The 15,326-nt window shown below is 52.7% G+C and overlaps 1 protein-coding gene across 1 annotated transcript; it reads right to left on the bottom strand.

The window, feature by feature from the left end:
- Positions 1 to 510: 510 nt before the first annotated feature.
- On the bottom strand, positions 511 to 13,916 carry CLDN19 (claudin 19). Its single transcript, XM_065421381.1, has 5 exons — positions 13,694 to 13,916; positions 9,104 to 9,268; positions 5,806 to 5,890; positions 4,590 to 4,742; positions 511 to 562 (listed from the first exon to the last, which is right to left on the bottom strand). The coding sequence occupies exons 1-5, from the start codon at positions 13,914 to 13,916 to the stop codon at positions 511 to 513; spliced, it is 678 nt and encodes a 225-aa protein (XP_065277453.1).
- Between the last annotated feature and the right edge of the window lie 1,410 nt (positions 13,917 to 15,326).

The raw sequence follows: 15,326 nt of genomic DNA on the forward strand, positions 1-15,326 counted from the left end.
GAACTAATTGGGAAGAACGTGTAGGTTGCAATCTTCTTCCTTAAACAACACCACAGGAGGATTTGCAAATCACCTGAGAGGTACAGAGCCTGGTTACAAGAACTTTCTGGGGGTTGGTATAAAAGCAGCTGTCGATTTTAAAAGAGTGAAAGAGAGACAAGCATTTAGAAAGATGGCAAAGACCAAAAATATTTTATTAACCTTTGAGCTGTGATTTTTAGTATAAACAATCAAAAGACATTTGAAATTCAAAACTGTATAATTCCCCCCTTGAGTATATTTTGGACCATAGAAAAGTTAATACAATTTTAAATTAAAAGAATAAAAACATTCTTATACACAGTGCTGTACTCTTTGTATAAAAAGATCTTTCAGAAAATGTATCACAGGTTTCTTTTTAAACCATTGCTCTAGTAGTTTCATTTACGTTTTTTGGACTTTTTTGAAGGAAACACAATAAGCTGGGTTCAGACAAACAACCACTGCTCTCCCCTGATGGGTGAAGACAGACTATAAACACTGCTCTCCCCTGATGGGTGAAGAAGACATTTTTACATTGGGTCTGAAATTCAAAAGAGAGAGAGGGCTGTTAGTGCTGAGTTACGCAGAAAAAACAGCAAATAGGGCAGAAAGACCATTCTGCTACCTTCCCTACAGGTCTTCAATGCACCCATCCACCCAGGTTTCAGCAAAACACCTGATAGTTTGACAAAATTCCATTTGAAAAATTAGTTTGAATTTGGAATAGATTAAAAAAACCCACACTCCTGTGGCCTAAAAACTGGAGAATGAAAAGTTAATGATATGAGGGGCTGTGTCTAGAGGCTATGAGGGCTGATGTTATAACCAGTCACTTTAAACAGCTTCATATCATGATCTGGAGAAGGGTGTAAACACTAATTTGATTTGCAGATACCACTAAACTGGGAGGGCTGAACCATGTAAACAGAAATAACCCCAAGAGACCTACAGAGATTAGCAATGTGGGCAGGAAGTAACAATAGAGAACGCCACTTTGAAAAATGCAAAGTAGGCATCTGGGGGTAAATACACCTCTACCTCGATATAACGCCACCCGGTATAACACGAATTCGGATATAACGCGGTAAAGCAGCGCTCCGGGGGGGCAGGGCTGCGCACTCCGGTGGATCAAAGCAAGTTCAATATAACGCTGTTTCACCTATAACTCGGTAAGATTTTTTGGCTCCCAAGGACAGCGTTATATCGAGGTAGAGGTGTAAATCAAATATTCCATGGGAGCCATTGGCTTCCCTAGCACAGGGAGGCACTGGCCATCTTTAACTTAGGGCCAGATTTTTAAAGGTATTTAAACACAAAGATGTAGGTAGGCACCTTGGAAAATCCTACTAGTTATCTAACGCCCATTGATTTCAATGGCACTATTCCTGAGGGCACGTTCTACCCAGTGCGACTAAGGGGTCTAGAACTGGGCCCATATGTCAGTATCTCACAAGCTGTTTCTCAGATAAATAAACATACTGAGATGCCTTAACAGCATTTTTTAAAAAAGAGTTCTTGTCTGTCTATATAACAGAGCAACTTTTGTATTTTTCAGGTGACCTTTCCTCAAGATCAAGTTTTACTTTTCCAGAGTATTAGATGCACTTTTAAAAAAATATTGTTATGCTGTTTCTGTCGCGAGTGAGAATCAGTACAGAATTGACACTTGTATGTGACTGATTTGAAAGTTATCAATATAGTTCTAACTAGGCAGAAAACTGTAAAACTCAATTTTTCGAGGGCTGGCATAAAAGTATGTGTGTTTCCAGCGGCTAAGCATATTACTGTATTAACTATTAAGTGTATTAACACCGCTGACAGTCATTGAAAAAGTCAATCTAACCCTAAACGTTTATCTACTTTAGGAAATTTCAATATTACTCTGTTGTTAGACAACATGTTACAGCTAAAATAGGGGGTGTCACATATGCAGAGACTGTAATACACAGTAGTATAAGAGGCTACATGTAAATCTAGGGTTGCAGAAAAGATAGGATAGGATATAGTATTTGCAAAATACAGTAGTACTTGATGTGGTTAACGACTGTATCAATGTATATGCACAAGGGGGCAGAGTTAGGGTTGCACAGGCAATTGGCACTTCCTCACTTAAGTGCTTAACTATGCAACCTTAGGACATTTTCCTAACATGGGTCCATCTCCAGGATTTTAAAATTCCACTTCCAAAACACCTGTAAGAAACTTGTGTTTGTTCTATAATCCTGAGCTATTTGGCTGGGTTCCCTCTGAATGCTGACATTCTTCTCTGAAACTACCAGAATCCAGCTGGCTTGACCGAGGGCTGCCAGCTGCTGAGAACACTTAGTCTATATTCCTTCTGACGCTCCTGGTGTAACCTGGGTGTGCCGGGATGCTGGGAGAGGGGGCGCTGCCTGGAGATCTACAGGGAGCTTTGGGGCATTTTGCAGGAGAAGGGGCCTACTTAGGGGGACCAGATGTCCTGATTTTATAGGGACAATCCCGATTTTGGGGGCTTTTTCGTATACAGGCACCTTTTACCCCCCACCCCCTGTCCTAAATGTTTACACTTGCTATCTGGTCACCCTAGGCCTACTTAGCTGAGTTCCTCACCCGCACTGGAGCAGGGGCCCTGCTGCTGTATCAGAATTCAGGAACTCCACTCATCAGACACCTTTTCCATTTGTGGCTCCAAAGCCAGTTAGCAGCCAATGAAACATTTCAAAGCCCGCAGGAGACTTTACAGCCACTTTGATTTTCAGGTTCCTAAGCTCTGTCATCTAGCTGTGCTCCCATGGAGTTTAGCAGCACCTCAAGTTTCAAGAACTCACCCTCCCACTGAGCTAGTCTTGCTAGGCCCTCGGTTTCGGGAACTGATTTGGAGCAGTCACTGGACTAAGGTGTTTAGGGCCAGATTTCAGAAGCATTCCAGTGTTCTCCTTTGGAGGGACAGGATCCTCCATTGTTCGTGGGGGAGCTGTTGAGTACAAACCCCTTTTGAAAGTCTGACCTGGAGCATGTGGCTAAGTTGGCTACACCCTTCCTAGGATATGTACTTAGCAAAAAGAAAAAAAAATGTATTGCACGTGCTCAAAACCCAGTTTTCAAATGCTCAGAACATCAGGGTTGGAAGGAACCTCAGGAGGTCATCTAGTCCAACCCCCTGCTCAAAGCAGGAACAATCCCCAGACAGACTTTTGCCCCAGATCCCTAAATGGCCCCCTCAAGGATTGAACTCACAACCCTGGATTTAGCCAATGCTTAAACCACTGAGCTATCCCTCTGCCCAACTGAGCTATCCCTTCCCCCAAATGAAAACCTTTTTCCTCCCTAACAAGACCAGATACTCCTGCTCTCTGAGAGATAACCCCATGCCAAATTTCAATTGTCAAACCTCAGCCAGTTCAGCTCTAAGACTTAAAAAATATTGTTTGTCTATAATTGACAGTGGATTTTTTTCTAATTCTCTGGGTGCTCAGTCTTGCAAAAAACTTGTAAACCAAAGCTGCAGAATTTCAGTCTGAAAGGTGAAAGTTTCAGAAACACGGGTGCCTGTGAACAGGGGTGTATTAAGGTGCAACCTTAGCTTAGTAGACACTGCTGCTACACCTATAATGGCAGTATATAAATCAGGGGTAGACTCTCCCTGAAGTACTGTGTTCAGGTTCAGCCAGGCCATCTGAAGGATAGAGCAGAAAAAGGCCACAGAAGAGCAATTAAACCTTCAGAGGCCTGGAAGGATTAGGAGGTAAAAAAGAGGTGACCTGGTAAAAGTATCTCAAGTGACTAATAGCCCAGAGAACATCAGCCAGACCCTCCTATTTACCCTCTCGGAAACACAAGAACCAGGGGAGACCCAAGGAAATTAAAATACAACAAAATTTAGACTAACAAAGACTTGTTTTTACACAACACAAAACCAACCTGTGGGACTCTATGCCACAAGATATCATGGAGATTGAGAACGTATTAGGAGCTCTTTTAAAAACAGACATTTATATAGAGAATAGCTGTATTTACACTAGTTACGCTAAAAGTGTATATGGGGTGAATCAACCCGTGTCTGCCAGGAATTAGGAAAACACTTTCCCAGTGAGGAATGATGGTTTTTGGCCATTCCTCTGAAGCATCTGGGACTCGCCTCTGTCACAAACAAGACGCTGGCCTAGATGGGCCCCAAGTCATCGCCAGCCTGGCCATTCCTATGTTTCAGTGGTCTAACTGTGTGGCTGGCCAACATGGCAGGGGCCAAGCAATGCTGGAACGGTGATAAACCTGGCCGTGAGGCCAACATAGACTGAGCTACCAGGGGAAGAACCTGGCAATGGCTGAAGCAAGAGCTATGTCGAGAAGAACATTTTAGATGCTTCTGCTGTAAGTGGAGCTGCCCCCCAGGCTATTGGAGACGCCCCTGAGAAGTGTGTGTGTTTTCGGGAAGGCCCACCCAAGACTGCCCAAGCAGCATTGGAGAAGAATCCAGTGTCTCTGTTCCACTGACGAAGTGGTTGGGAACACCACGGTCTCTAGCACATGCTTGAGAAGGAAGGGAAACGTTGGGTGGCGGGTGGGAAGGTGGGGGTCAGACGTACTCCCTAGCTGTTGAAGGCTGTGACTGCCTATAGTGCTGCTGTCCTCTCCTCTCCTCGGTGGGGGTGGGGCAGGAGCAGCTCAGGAAGGAGCCCCCCAGCATGGTCAGGCTGGCAGCCGCCCAGCCAACAAACAAGGCAGAACCAAATTCATACCTAGTGCGAGAGAGAAAAGAGACGGTGGAAACAAGGGAGACTGGTGCTCCACCCCTCTGTCAGGGGCTGGGAGGGAAAGGGACCCCATGCCCATACACCGACACATCACCCAGACACCCCACATGGGCACATATGTAGAACGTGGCCCTCTGTCTCTATTGGGAGGAATGCTTTCATCCCTTGAGGCTGATGGAACACTGGGCATTACAGAGAGGAAGACAGGCCAGACAGGTTCCAGAGCCAGCGCCCGCTGATGGACTGATTTCAATAACATCTGGAGGTGGGGGAGAGAACTGGGCTTATTCAACATTTTCCCACGTCACAAATCCCAAGCAATTTGAGGGGGAAGGGGAAGAGACCCGCCTGGTCCCCTGCTGTACGATTCCCCTGGCGGGAGTGGTGTTGACAGCACAGGCGGTGACCTGGATGGCAAACTGAGGGAATTCACAGCTGACATTAGATCAGGGAGAGCCGCGAACCCCAGTGAGGACAGAGAGGGAGACGCTGCAGAGAACATCAACAAAAGATCCCACCCAGGGAAACACAGCTAACCCCTCCAGGGAAATAGCAGCTGAAACATGGATACAATGAGTGACAGGAAAAGGACCATTCGTGCTTCCTAGGTCCAAGGGAGAATCAGGGCAGTGGCTCTGGCAGGAGGTTGCTGCTGGTAGAACAGGGGCTTGTTTGACAAAGTGACTGAGTCTCCTGGAGAATGTATGGGGGCATATTGGCAGGGGGCTGGCACTGCTGGGGCATGAACAGAGGGGCAATAGCACCAGAGGAGAGCGTAGGGTCGTGTGAGCCACGGACTGGCTCTGGCAGGAAAGGACAGGGCAATGCAGGAGATAATGCCGTGTGTACTGTTTCTTTAAATTTGTATCAGGAGGTTAGGGAGGAGTGGGGCTGAGGCAAATGGGCACCAGATGGCACCATGGGCAGGGGCACGAGGCTCTGAATACAATGCCCGTGGCTGGGTACCTTTGTCACATTGCCACTAATGAGCTAAAACACAAGGAAAATGGCTTCCCCCTAAACAGCCCATTTATTTAAAGGAGCTTACCGGGCATTTACTGGAGTGTTGGGGTTGAAGAATTCATAGGTCACCTGTGTTGCATACCATGACACAGCTGTTAAGGTGCACAGACCTGGGAATTACAACAAGAACCAAAGAATCAGCATCCGGAGGCCTCTTGGGGATGTTTTCCCACCATCGACTTTACAATTTAATACAATCATTCGCTTTTAAAAGCTATTTGAGCCCTTTAATATTCTATTCTTCACATCCTCTGTGGCTAAGAAGTTCCATTGGTAACACTAAATTGGACTCTCAGGGCTCGTCTACGGACAACCATGACCCAAAATGATAACACTGGTTTCATTCACACCTTTTGTTATTTCGGTGAAAGTTGGTACGCAGACCCATCATTACACATGTAATATGAGGCAGGAAGGAACTTTCCAATAAAGGGCTAAAACCATCACCAGGTTGCTTAGAAACAAGGAAGCAGATTCTAAGAGGCAGCTAGCCAGATAGGAGTAACAGGTAGTTAATGTGACAGGGCTAAAATATGCTTTCAGTTTACATACGTGAATAAGAACATAAGAACGGCCATACTGGGTCAGACCAAAGCCCAGTATCCTGTCTTCCAACAGTGGCCAATGCCAGGTGCTTCAGAGGGAATGAATACAACAGGTAAGCATCAAGTGATCCATCCCGTGTTGCCCATTCCCAGTTTCTGGCAAACAGAGGCTAAGGACACCATTTCTGCCCGTCCTGGCGAATAGCCATTGATGGACCTATCCTCCATGAATGTATCTAGTTCTTCTTTGAACTGAAATCAGCTGAGTTACTCCATGTGGAACTGGGACCAGAATTTGGGCCGCCATTTTAAGAGACAAGATCCCTTTGAAGCAGGAATAAATATAAAGGGGCAAAACTGTCAAATTAGTTCTCTTTCCTGTTGCGAAATGCTCTAACCAAAGAGGATCCCAGACTAGAAGAAGGTGGTTTGTCCCTCCTGTTCTTAGGGACAGCTTTATAACCTTGGGAAAGAAGTGAATCTTTTCCAGACTGGATTCAGAACTGGACTGAGCACAGATTTGGACTCTGCAGGCATGGCAGAATATTCATTCTAAGAACACCTGGACCTTTGCTGAAATTGTTAATGGGGAATCATCGCTTATAAGGGATGTTTCTAGTGGGTTCCATCGGGACCCGTTCTTGGCCCAATGCTGTTCACTTTCTTTATCAATGTTCTGGAAGAAAAATGAGGTTTGCAGATGACACAAAGGTTGGTGGGTTGGTAAATAATGGCAACGATACAGACCAACCTGATCGCTTGGTAAACTGGGTGCAATTAAACAACACCATTTAATACAGCCAAAGGCAAAAATCACACAGCTAGGAAACAAGAATGTAGGTCAGACTTCTATGGTTGGGGAATTGTGTCCTGGAAAGCGGAGACTCAAAGTGGGTCATGGTGGGTAAGTGGAGCTAAAAGGGCTAACATGATCCTTGGATATATAAACAAGAGAACATAAAGCATGAGTAGGAGGAGTTATTACCACTGTATGGGGCAGGAAAGAGGCCATTAATGGGCACTGTCCAGTTCTGGTATCCTGTTGTGATAACTGGACCTACACATTTACCCTAATTGTGAGTTTAACTGTAAGAAGTGAGTGTAGGTTCGTCAGATGTCACCATAACCTGTAACAACAAATGTTGACAGGGAAAAGTAGGGGAAGTTATTTTCAGTAAAGAATCTTATAAACAGGTGCAAGAAAACCAGACAGAGACTGAATTAGTCCAAGCAAAAAGGCCTCCAGATATAACCCATGTGTTGAGATCATGCCTAGTAGACAAGAAAATCTGGGTCTGAAAATTAATGAACCAAAATCGGTGTGTCAGAAACCAGACCTAATTGGTGGAAGAAATAATGAGCGGATAGGCTGTTCTGCCCACCACTCACATTTTGTTCCTTACAAAGACTTTGGGGGGATGGGGGGAAAGAACAGATGGAGCTACTAAAGCAAGCTTCACCATCATGGCTGCCACCCCATCATCTCCTGGGACCTCCGGCCTAATCGTGAAAGATGTCCTGACCTGACTGGGCCAGAGAGAGGGACCTGGACAACACTGACACCTCTACTGGCTCCAGGTGAATCCCAAACACCACCTGGGATGAAATAGGATCAGACTTTAACAACAACAACCCAACACTGGTCCTGCAGCAGCATCCAGCCTGGTCTCGGGTATCATTTCTTATTACATTAGTGTCTAGGGGACCTAGACATGGATGCAGGGCCGGCTCCAGGCACCAGCCTAGCAAGCAGGTGCCTGGGGCGGCCAATGACGAGGGGGGCGGCACGTCCGGCTGTTCGGCGGCGGGGCCGTCACTCCCTCTCGGAGTGAAGGACCTGCCGCCGAATTGCCGCCGTAGAATGAAGCAGCGGTAGAGCTGCCACCGCTTGCAAACGCGGCTTTTTTTTTTTTTTTTTCCCCCCTGCTTCGGGCGGCAAAAACGCTAGAGCCGGCCCTGCATGGATGGTTCTATTATTCTAGGCACTGTACAAACACGTAACAAAGAGGTGGTCCTGCCCCAAAGAGCTTTCAATCCAAGTTACAAGTTCGTAGCCAGGGGTCTCATCCGTACATAAATCGGGGATGGAATTAACTTTACTAATTCTCCATCTTGCACTGAACACTTTCAATCAACAAGCAGGATCACTGGCAGCAGAAGATGCTATTTTCCTGAGGGAGAACCCATGACAAAGCCAAAAGAATCAAGATGAAACATCCCAGCATTGGCTGGCATCAGCCCATTTCAGTGCTGGACCTCCCACCTTAGCTGAGAGGCAGGTCTGATGCACCTGTGTTAAACTGCTGTGGCTAAATGGGCTTTCAGCTGAGCCAGTGCGCCTTGGAGAAGCCAGCCGGCTCCATTAGACACAAGTGCCACTTATCTAAACCCCACCCCCTTGTCTTACAGTCTTCCACATCTCCCAGAGTTAAAACAAGAGGCCCCCTTTTAGAACCACTGGGTGGGCTGGATAGGCGGATTTCAGATCCCTGAGGCCACACTGCTATACCCACCTGTGCTCAGAAGTTGTATCTACAGGCATAGCATCTACTAGAAATAGAGGAGGATGTTTATTAACCCTCTGCCTGAGATCACACTCTCCCTCCCAAGGGAAATAACTCACGTCGACTTTGAGGCTACCTGCCCATTCAGAAGCTGTGACAAGTCATCAGATCCCCTGCCCCATGGTAGTGCTAACCAATATTACAGCAGACAAGTTCAGACTATCATCAAATGGCGGGCGTTTGTGGGCACAGGGAGCCCCGGACTTTGGCTTACCTGCTATGAGGAAGAGGACGCCACCGGCCATAGCAATCCGGCTTTTGACAACAGGGTTCTCGTCCCCCACTTTGGTACATTTCATTCCCACCACGCTGACAATGACCCCCACAAAGCCCATGAGGATAGAAACCACCATGAGTGCCCGGGAGGTCTGGAGGTGAACTGCAAAGCAAGAAAAGTGCAAGTCACTGGTGCTGCCTATTTGCTACCTATTTGCGTCCCTAGGTAGCCGTTCTGAGGTGCCCAGCAGTCCTTCCCGGGGCCATATTGCCTTGTGGCATCTAAAGAGCCATTCCCCCAGGTTTGCTGCCCTGTGGCACTGAGGAGCCATTTTGCACCAGTGGTAACATCATGGCCCATCCTGGAGCTGTTCTCCGCCGATCAGGTCACTTCACAAGCACCTGGATCCTCTTCCTTACCAGCCACGCTGCACTCTGGAGTCCAGAATCCAACCCCCACTCATCAAGCTCCCAGCCCAAAGTGGGGGCTTTGGAGGCTGAGGGGGAGGATTTAGCCTCAGGCATTGTGACCAGATGCAGTTCCCCCTCCTCTCCTCGGGTAGCTCCAGTACTGGAGCGCAGCCCTGCAGAGAGACCCCCATCCCACATCAGAGCACAGACACGTCGATCAAACTCCTCAGTCTTCTAAAGACACCTGAGCTGATTTCTTTCACAACAGGTGTCTTCAGTGCAACCTTCATTGGGAGCGTGTTTGCTCTGCCCTCCCTCTCCCCCGCTCTGTGTCGCTGGATGGTTTCCAGGGGGATTTTCCCATTTTATTTGATAATCATTGGGTATCGGGTGGAGCCCCCAGGCAGGAGGAGAAAGACAACTTTCCTAACGTATTATCCCTTATTCCCTTCCATTCTCCCCCTTTCCGTGTCTACAGCCCATTCATTACCCTGCCTCCTTACACGCAGGGTGAGGATCAGTGGGGCCAGCTGGCCACTTCTGTCCTAGGAGCATCTGCTAGTCTGGAGTGGTAAATGCTCTAGAAACCTGCAGTTATCAAACACACACACACACTGGCTGGATTGGGACGCCCACTTCTCAGTAACCTTAACGTCAGTTTCGTGTCTAAACCCCCTAAGCAGCTTTGAAAATCTCGCTTTAGAAAGGCAGAATTAAGCCTTTGTGACCCGACCCCGGCCATCTTCCAGCCTTGCTCTTGTCGTTGTATTCACAAGGGCTTTGCTTGGCGGGGGCGGGGGTGTAGAAAAGGCTGTTCTGGGACAGTGCGGCGGGAGCGGTTTGTTCCAGACACTCACCGTGTCCCGCGAGCCCAACGCGCAGTGCTTTAGCCCCGGTTGTTTTGAACACCGATAAAGTGGGGTCGATTTTCAAACCTGTCCGAGTCAGGTGGAGAGAAGGGGACAGGGGGGTCACGAGCCGCGAATGTGGCCTAGAAAACAGGTGATGAACGGCCGCGCCGATCGGTGGGGAAGGAACCGCAGGGACTGAGTTAGTTAAGGCTGGAATTGGGGGGGGGGGGGGAGGGACCGGCTCGAAGTACTTTCTGTCCACTTGGGAGCTCAGAAAAGATGGACAAGTTTGGGGCATGGACCATGGTCTTCACTGGCCATTCTGTGAGACAGAAACGGGGACATGGGCAAGGACTAGGGTGATCAGACAGCACCTGTGGAAAACGGGACGGGGTGGGGGGTAATAGGCGCCTATATAAGAAAAAATCCCCCAAACGGGACATCTGGTCACCCTATCAAGGGCAACATCTTCGGCTGTAGATTCCGGGGACACTCCTAGATAGGCACCAGGTCACCACCACACGAGCAAGAACACGAGCTCAGGCCGAAGCATGAACGACTCCCCCCGGCTGCTCATTTGCTCGTTGGCCGCCAGCCCGTTTTCTATGTGCGGGGCGGGGAAAGGCGCCTGGATGCGATGCGAACCCAGCGCGGAGCTGGGCGCCCAGGACTCCCCCTGCCGGGTTTGAAATGCGAAGGCTGCAGGACACGGTGATGTAAGGGGGGGACAGGACGAAGTCCTGGTCGCTGTTGCCGAGTGCCCGGAGCTGCTCCGGGGCGTTCTCGGAGAGAAGAGCCGCTTCCGCTCGCCAGGGCTCAGCCTGGGGCTAACACCGGCCTGAACCCATCCCGGGGCAGCCTCCTATCCCGCAGCCCGAAAACCGGGCTGGAAAATCCCGCTCCGGGGCAAAAGCGAGCGACCAGGAGAACCCGTGTCCGAGGGGGGAACCAGCGTCTCGTGTCCGTCGAGTTCCCACTGGATGAAGCGGCCCGTGTTCGGTTGCACAGGGGACGCTGACAAGCGGGATGTGTGAACCACACCCCGGGGGAAGCTCTGCTCGGCTCTGACTGCGGTCGCCTCCCCCGGGTTACAGCTGCTGAGGATGAATATGGCTCCCACAAAGCACCCCCCCCCCCCCCCCGCGGCCTGTTTTCACCTGTTTACCTTCTGGTCTCGCTTTGTACCAGGCGGTGGGCGCCGCTGTACAGACAAAGGAAGGAGACCCCGGGCAAGGGCTGCGAGTTACCGGGATACGAGAAGAATGTGCGGACTCGCTCCTCTCCCGCAAACTGAACTAATCCCACCTCCCAGCTGCCTTCAAATCTCCAGCCGCTCCTAGCAGCGCAGGCGGGATTTGTTGGGTATTTTTAAGCCCAGGCTTGTGTCAGGGACTCGGGAACAATTAGTTTCAATTCTTCTCGTTTAAACAAATAGCTCGTTTCCATTTTAAACCTGGCATCTCGCTGGCTCCTAGGAAGGGGTCTGCGATTTCACCCGCTAAGCGGCTGCTGTGGGCCAAACTGAGCTGTTCATTCGGTGTGTAGCCGATTCCCTCCGGGCCCCATCTGCCGAAGAGGCCCCCGGGAGGGAGGGGGGGGTGTCAGACACGGCCTCTATCTTCTCCAAAAGAGAAAGTGCCTGAAACTGAGAGAGGATCCCCGGGCTCCTCGCCGGCAGCAGCTCCTTTCTAGGGCCACCAAAGGCACTTTCAGCCCAGACACAGCGGGAGGGGGCAGAGCCCGGGTGCGAAGGAAGAGCGAGCAGAGGAGACATGGAGCCTGCAGTGTGAAAGAGGAGCTCACTAGTGACATTACAAAGGCAGGACGTTTTGAGGGACCCAAAGGATGCTTTGAAAAGAGTAAAGGGTAACAGCGGGTAACTGTTTGCCGTGTTATAACCGTGTAATTAACTCCCGCTGGAGCCCAAGCAACTCCCCCCTTTCCTTGCACGCTAGGGGCTTGGCTACCCTGAATGCTGGTGCGGCACGCAGGGCTGCAGCTGTGCCGTGTCGACCCTCCCTACACCGCCAGGAGGCGTCTCCCGTCAGATGAGCCGCCTCTCCGCAGGCGGTGGTCTGAAGAATTCTTCCTTCGATCTAGCGCTGTCTATACCACGGTTAGGCCGGCATAGCCACATCTCTCGGGGTGTGGCTTTACACAGCCACGCCGATGTACATTCCCAGTGGAGACCAGCCGTAGGATGCTGGGGCCGAAGCACAAAACCCAGCCTGTGCCAGAGGCGAGAGGCAAAGGGACCGGGTCAGGCGCTTTCTGCACTAGAACAAAGTCCCCAGCCAGGCCGAGGCTCGGGAGCTTTTCGCTCCCCTGCTTCAGGGGCTGATCTGGGCACCAGCTACATTTTGTGTCCGTCAGTCCGTCCGCCCGCCTGCCCCAAGATTTCTTCGGGCCCGCGGTGAGTGCAGATGAAAGGGGAGATTTGGCATTTGAGCTCAGCCAGGCAGGTCTGACAAGGGGAAGGTTTGGGGTAGTCTCTGCTCCTGGCTGTGCCATAGACTCCCATAGGTCCAGGTGCTCAAAGGTGTTTAGGCACCTAACTCCCACCGTGGGTCTTTGGGGATCTGGGCCTCAGTTTCCCATTTGTACCCTGGGGATAACCGCCCTGCCCTGCCCCCCAGGGGTGTTGTGAGGACAAACCCATTAGTTGAGGGGCGGTGCCGGGACACTGCGGAGATGGGGGCAATACAGGCACATGTCAATCTACCCCCCCCCCCATTCCCTACGCCGCCAGGGGACCCGCCCCCTCGGCTTCCTCCAGCCGCTTCAGGGTAAGGCTCCCTAAACCTGCGCTTCCCCCCGGGGATGACAACTCCTTGTTCGGGGGCTGCTCTCCATGGCAGGGAGCGCGCCGCAGGGACCTGGCACCCAGGGCCAGTCCTACCCGGGCAGCGAACCGCGGGGGCCTGCCGCAGCCACCGGCCAAGCAAACAAGCTCCCGCCGCCCCAGCCTGGCAGGTCCATAAAGGTCCCCCAGCCGCGCCCCCACCTGCCCGCGGGCTCTGAGCGGCGCTGGCCCGGCCCAGCAGCGGCCCACGGGCAGAGCGTAGCCAGCACTGCCCCGCTCCCCACCGGCAGGGCTGTATAGCGCGCCCGGTCCCGTTCGCCCCGGGGCTCCCGCCGGACCCCTGCCCGCTCCAGCTCGCTGCCCCCGGTGGCCGGAACACGATGTCCGGCGGGAGCGGCCGGACACGGAACCTGGGCTGCACCTGCACGGAGCGCCCCCCGGCTCCCTCCCCTCTTCCCCCGCGCCCCCCGGCTCCCGCCCGGCCCTTGCCCCGCGCCCCTTGTCCGGCCCGGCGGGGACGCACCGTCCAGCGAGAGCAGCGAGTCGTGCAGCTTGCACTGGACCTGGCCCGTGCTCTGCGAGGCGCAACTCATCCACAGCCCCTCGTACAGCCCCACGGCCGTGATGATCGCGTCCCCCGCGTACGAGCTCTGCTTCCACTGGGGCAGCGCCGCGCTGCAGATGGTGCCGACCCAGCCGCCCAGTGCCAGGAAATAGCCCAGCAGCTGCAAGCCGGCGTTGGCCATGGCGAATCCCTCGGGCACTGGGCGCCGGAGCCCAGGGGCAGGCGGCTCCGTGCTCCCTGCCCAGCCCGGCGCTGCGCTGCGCTGCGCGGAGCCCCCGACCGCCCCGATGGGGGCGGGCAGCAGCGCGGCGGTGCCAGGGGGCCGCCCCCGCAGGGCAGGAGCCGGCCGGCGCTGCCCGCACCGCCCCGAACCGGCCGCGGGGCGCAGATTGGCGGGGCCCGGCCCTGGGGGCGGGCAGCGGCTCTGCAGCCGGGGTGGGACCTGCCCGGCCCCGCTCCCGGGCTGGGGCTCAGGGGAGGGGGCGCTGGGTCCTTCCTGGCTTGTGAAAGGGGGAAACTAAACAGGAGCGTGGATGCCGGAGCCACCTGCCCGCGCCCTAGGCCGGGGCTGCTGGGGGGAACCCCGCGGGAATGGGCTGTGATCGGCCCCTGACTGCCGGTGCTCCAGGGTCTGGTGCTGCCGGAGCTCAGCTGGTAGCCTGGGGCAGCGGTTCCCTCCCGCACCACAGCCAGGTGTGGGGAGGAAGAGGGATGGAGACCTTCTCTCTCCCCCTTTCCTACACCTGCTCGCTCCCCTGAAAGATGTGAGCCCTCCTCTCTCGAACCCTTCCCTTGCTGCACGGCCAGAGCCGCTTTTCGCTGACACGCCAGGGCTGACCGGGGACCCCCCGAAGGAAAAGTAGGAGCTGCTGCAGTGAGCGGTTAAGACATGGGGCTAGCTAGGCTACCAAGTTCCGCTGATGTACGGTCAGCTTACAGCCACTGGGGGTTTGTACGTCACTTAGGTGCATGCACACTTCTTGGGTGCTTCCATTAGCACTGCCTGTACTCACTAGGAATATGTCTACACACAGGGCCGGTGCAAGGAAGTTTCGCGCCCTAGGCCCGCCCACCTTGCGCCCCCCCCCAGCCCTGCGGCAGCTCCCCGCCCCCCCTCCACCCTGAGGCGCCCCCTCCCCCCCGCAGCAGCTCCCCCTGGCCCGGGGAGCCGTGCGGCAGCTCCCCCACCCCACCCTGAGGCACCCCCCGCGGCAGCTCCCCACCCCCGGCCCCGGGATCCATGCGGCAACTCTGACCCTGGGGAATCCCTGGGCTGCCTGCGCGGCTCAGACTCCCTCTCCCTCCCAGCGCAGCGGCCGCTGTAAAAAAAAAAAAATTGGGGGTGCCGCTTTTTGGCACCCCCAAATCTTGGTGCCCTAGGCAACCGCCTAGTTGGCCTAAATGGTAGCACCGGCCCTGTCTACACAGCAACTAGACCACTGCTGGGCTGTTTCATTGCTGGGTATCAAGTATCAGGGGTAGCCATGTTAGTCTGTATCCACAAAAACAACAAGGAGTCTGGTGGCACCTTAAAGACTAACAGATTTATTTAGGCATAAGCTTTCGTGGGTAAAAAACCCCACTTCTTCAG

This window comes from Emys orbicularis, chromosome 22 (assembly GCF_028017835.1).
Source record: "Emys orbicularis isolate rEmyOrb1 chromosome 22, rEmyOrb1.hap1, whole genome shotgun sequence".
NCBI lineage: Eukaryota > Metazoa > Chordata > Testudines > Emydidae > Emys > Emys orbicularis.

Excerpts from the sequence above, each read along its gene's own strand:
- CLDN19 (XM_065421381.1), bottom strand. The coding sequence starts at position 13,916 with ATGGCCAACGCCGGCTTGCAGCTGCTGGGCTATTTCCTGGCACTGGGC. Across the intron at positions 5,891-9,103 it reads CGTCCTCTTCCTCATAGCAG|GTCTGTGCACCTTAACAGCT; the intron begins GTAAGCCAAAGT and ends TGTAATTCCCAG. Across the intron at positions 4,743-5,805 it reads AACACTCCAGTAAATGCCCG|GTATGAATTTGGTTCTGCCT; the intron begins GTAAGCTCCTTT and ends CTCTCGCACTAG.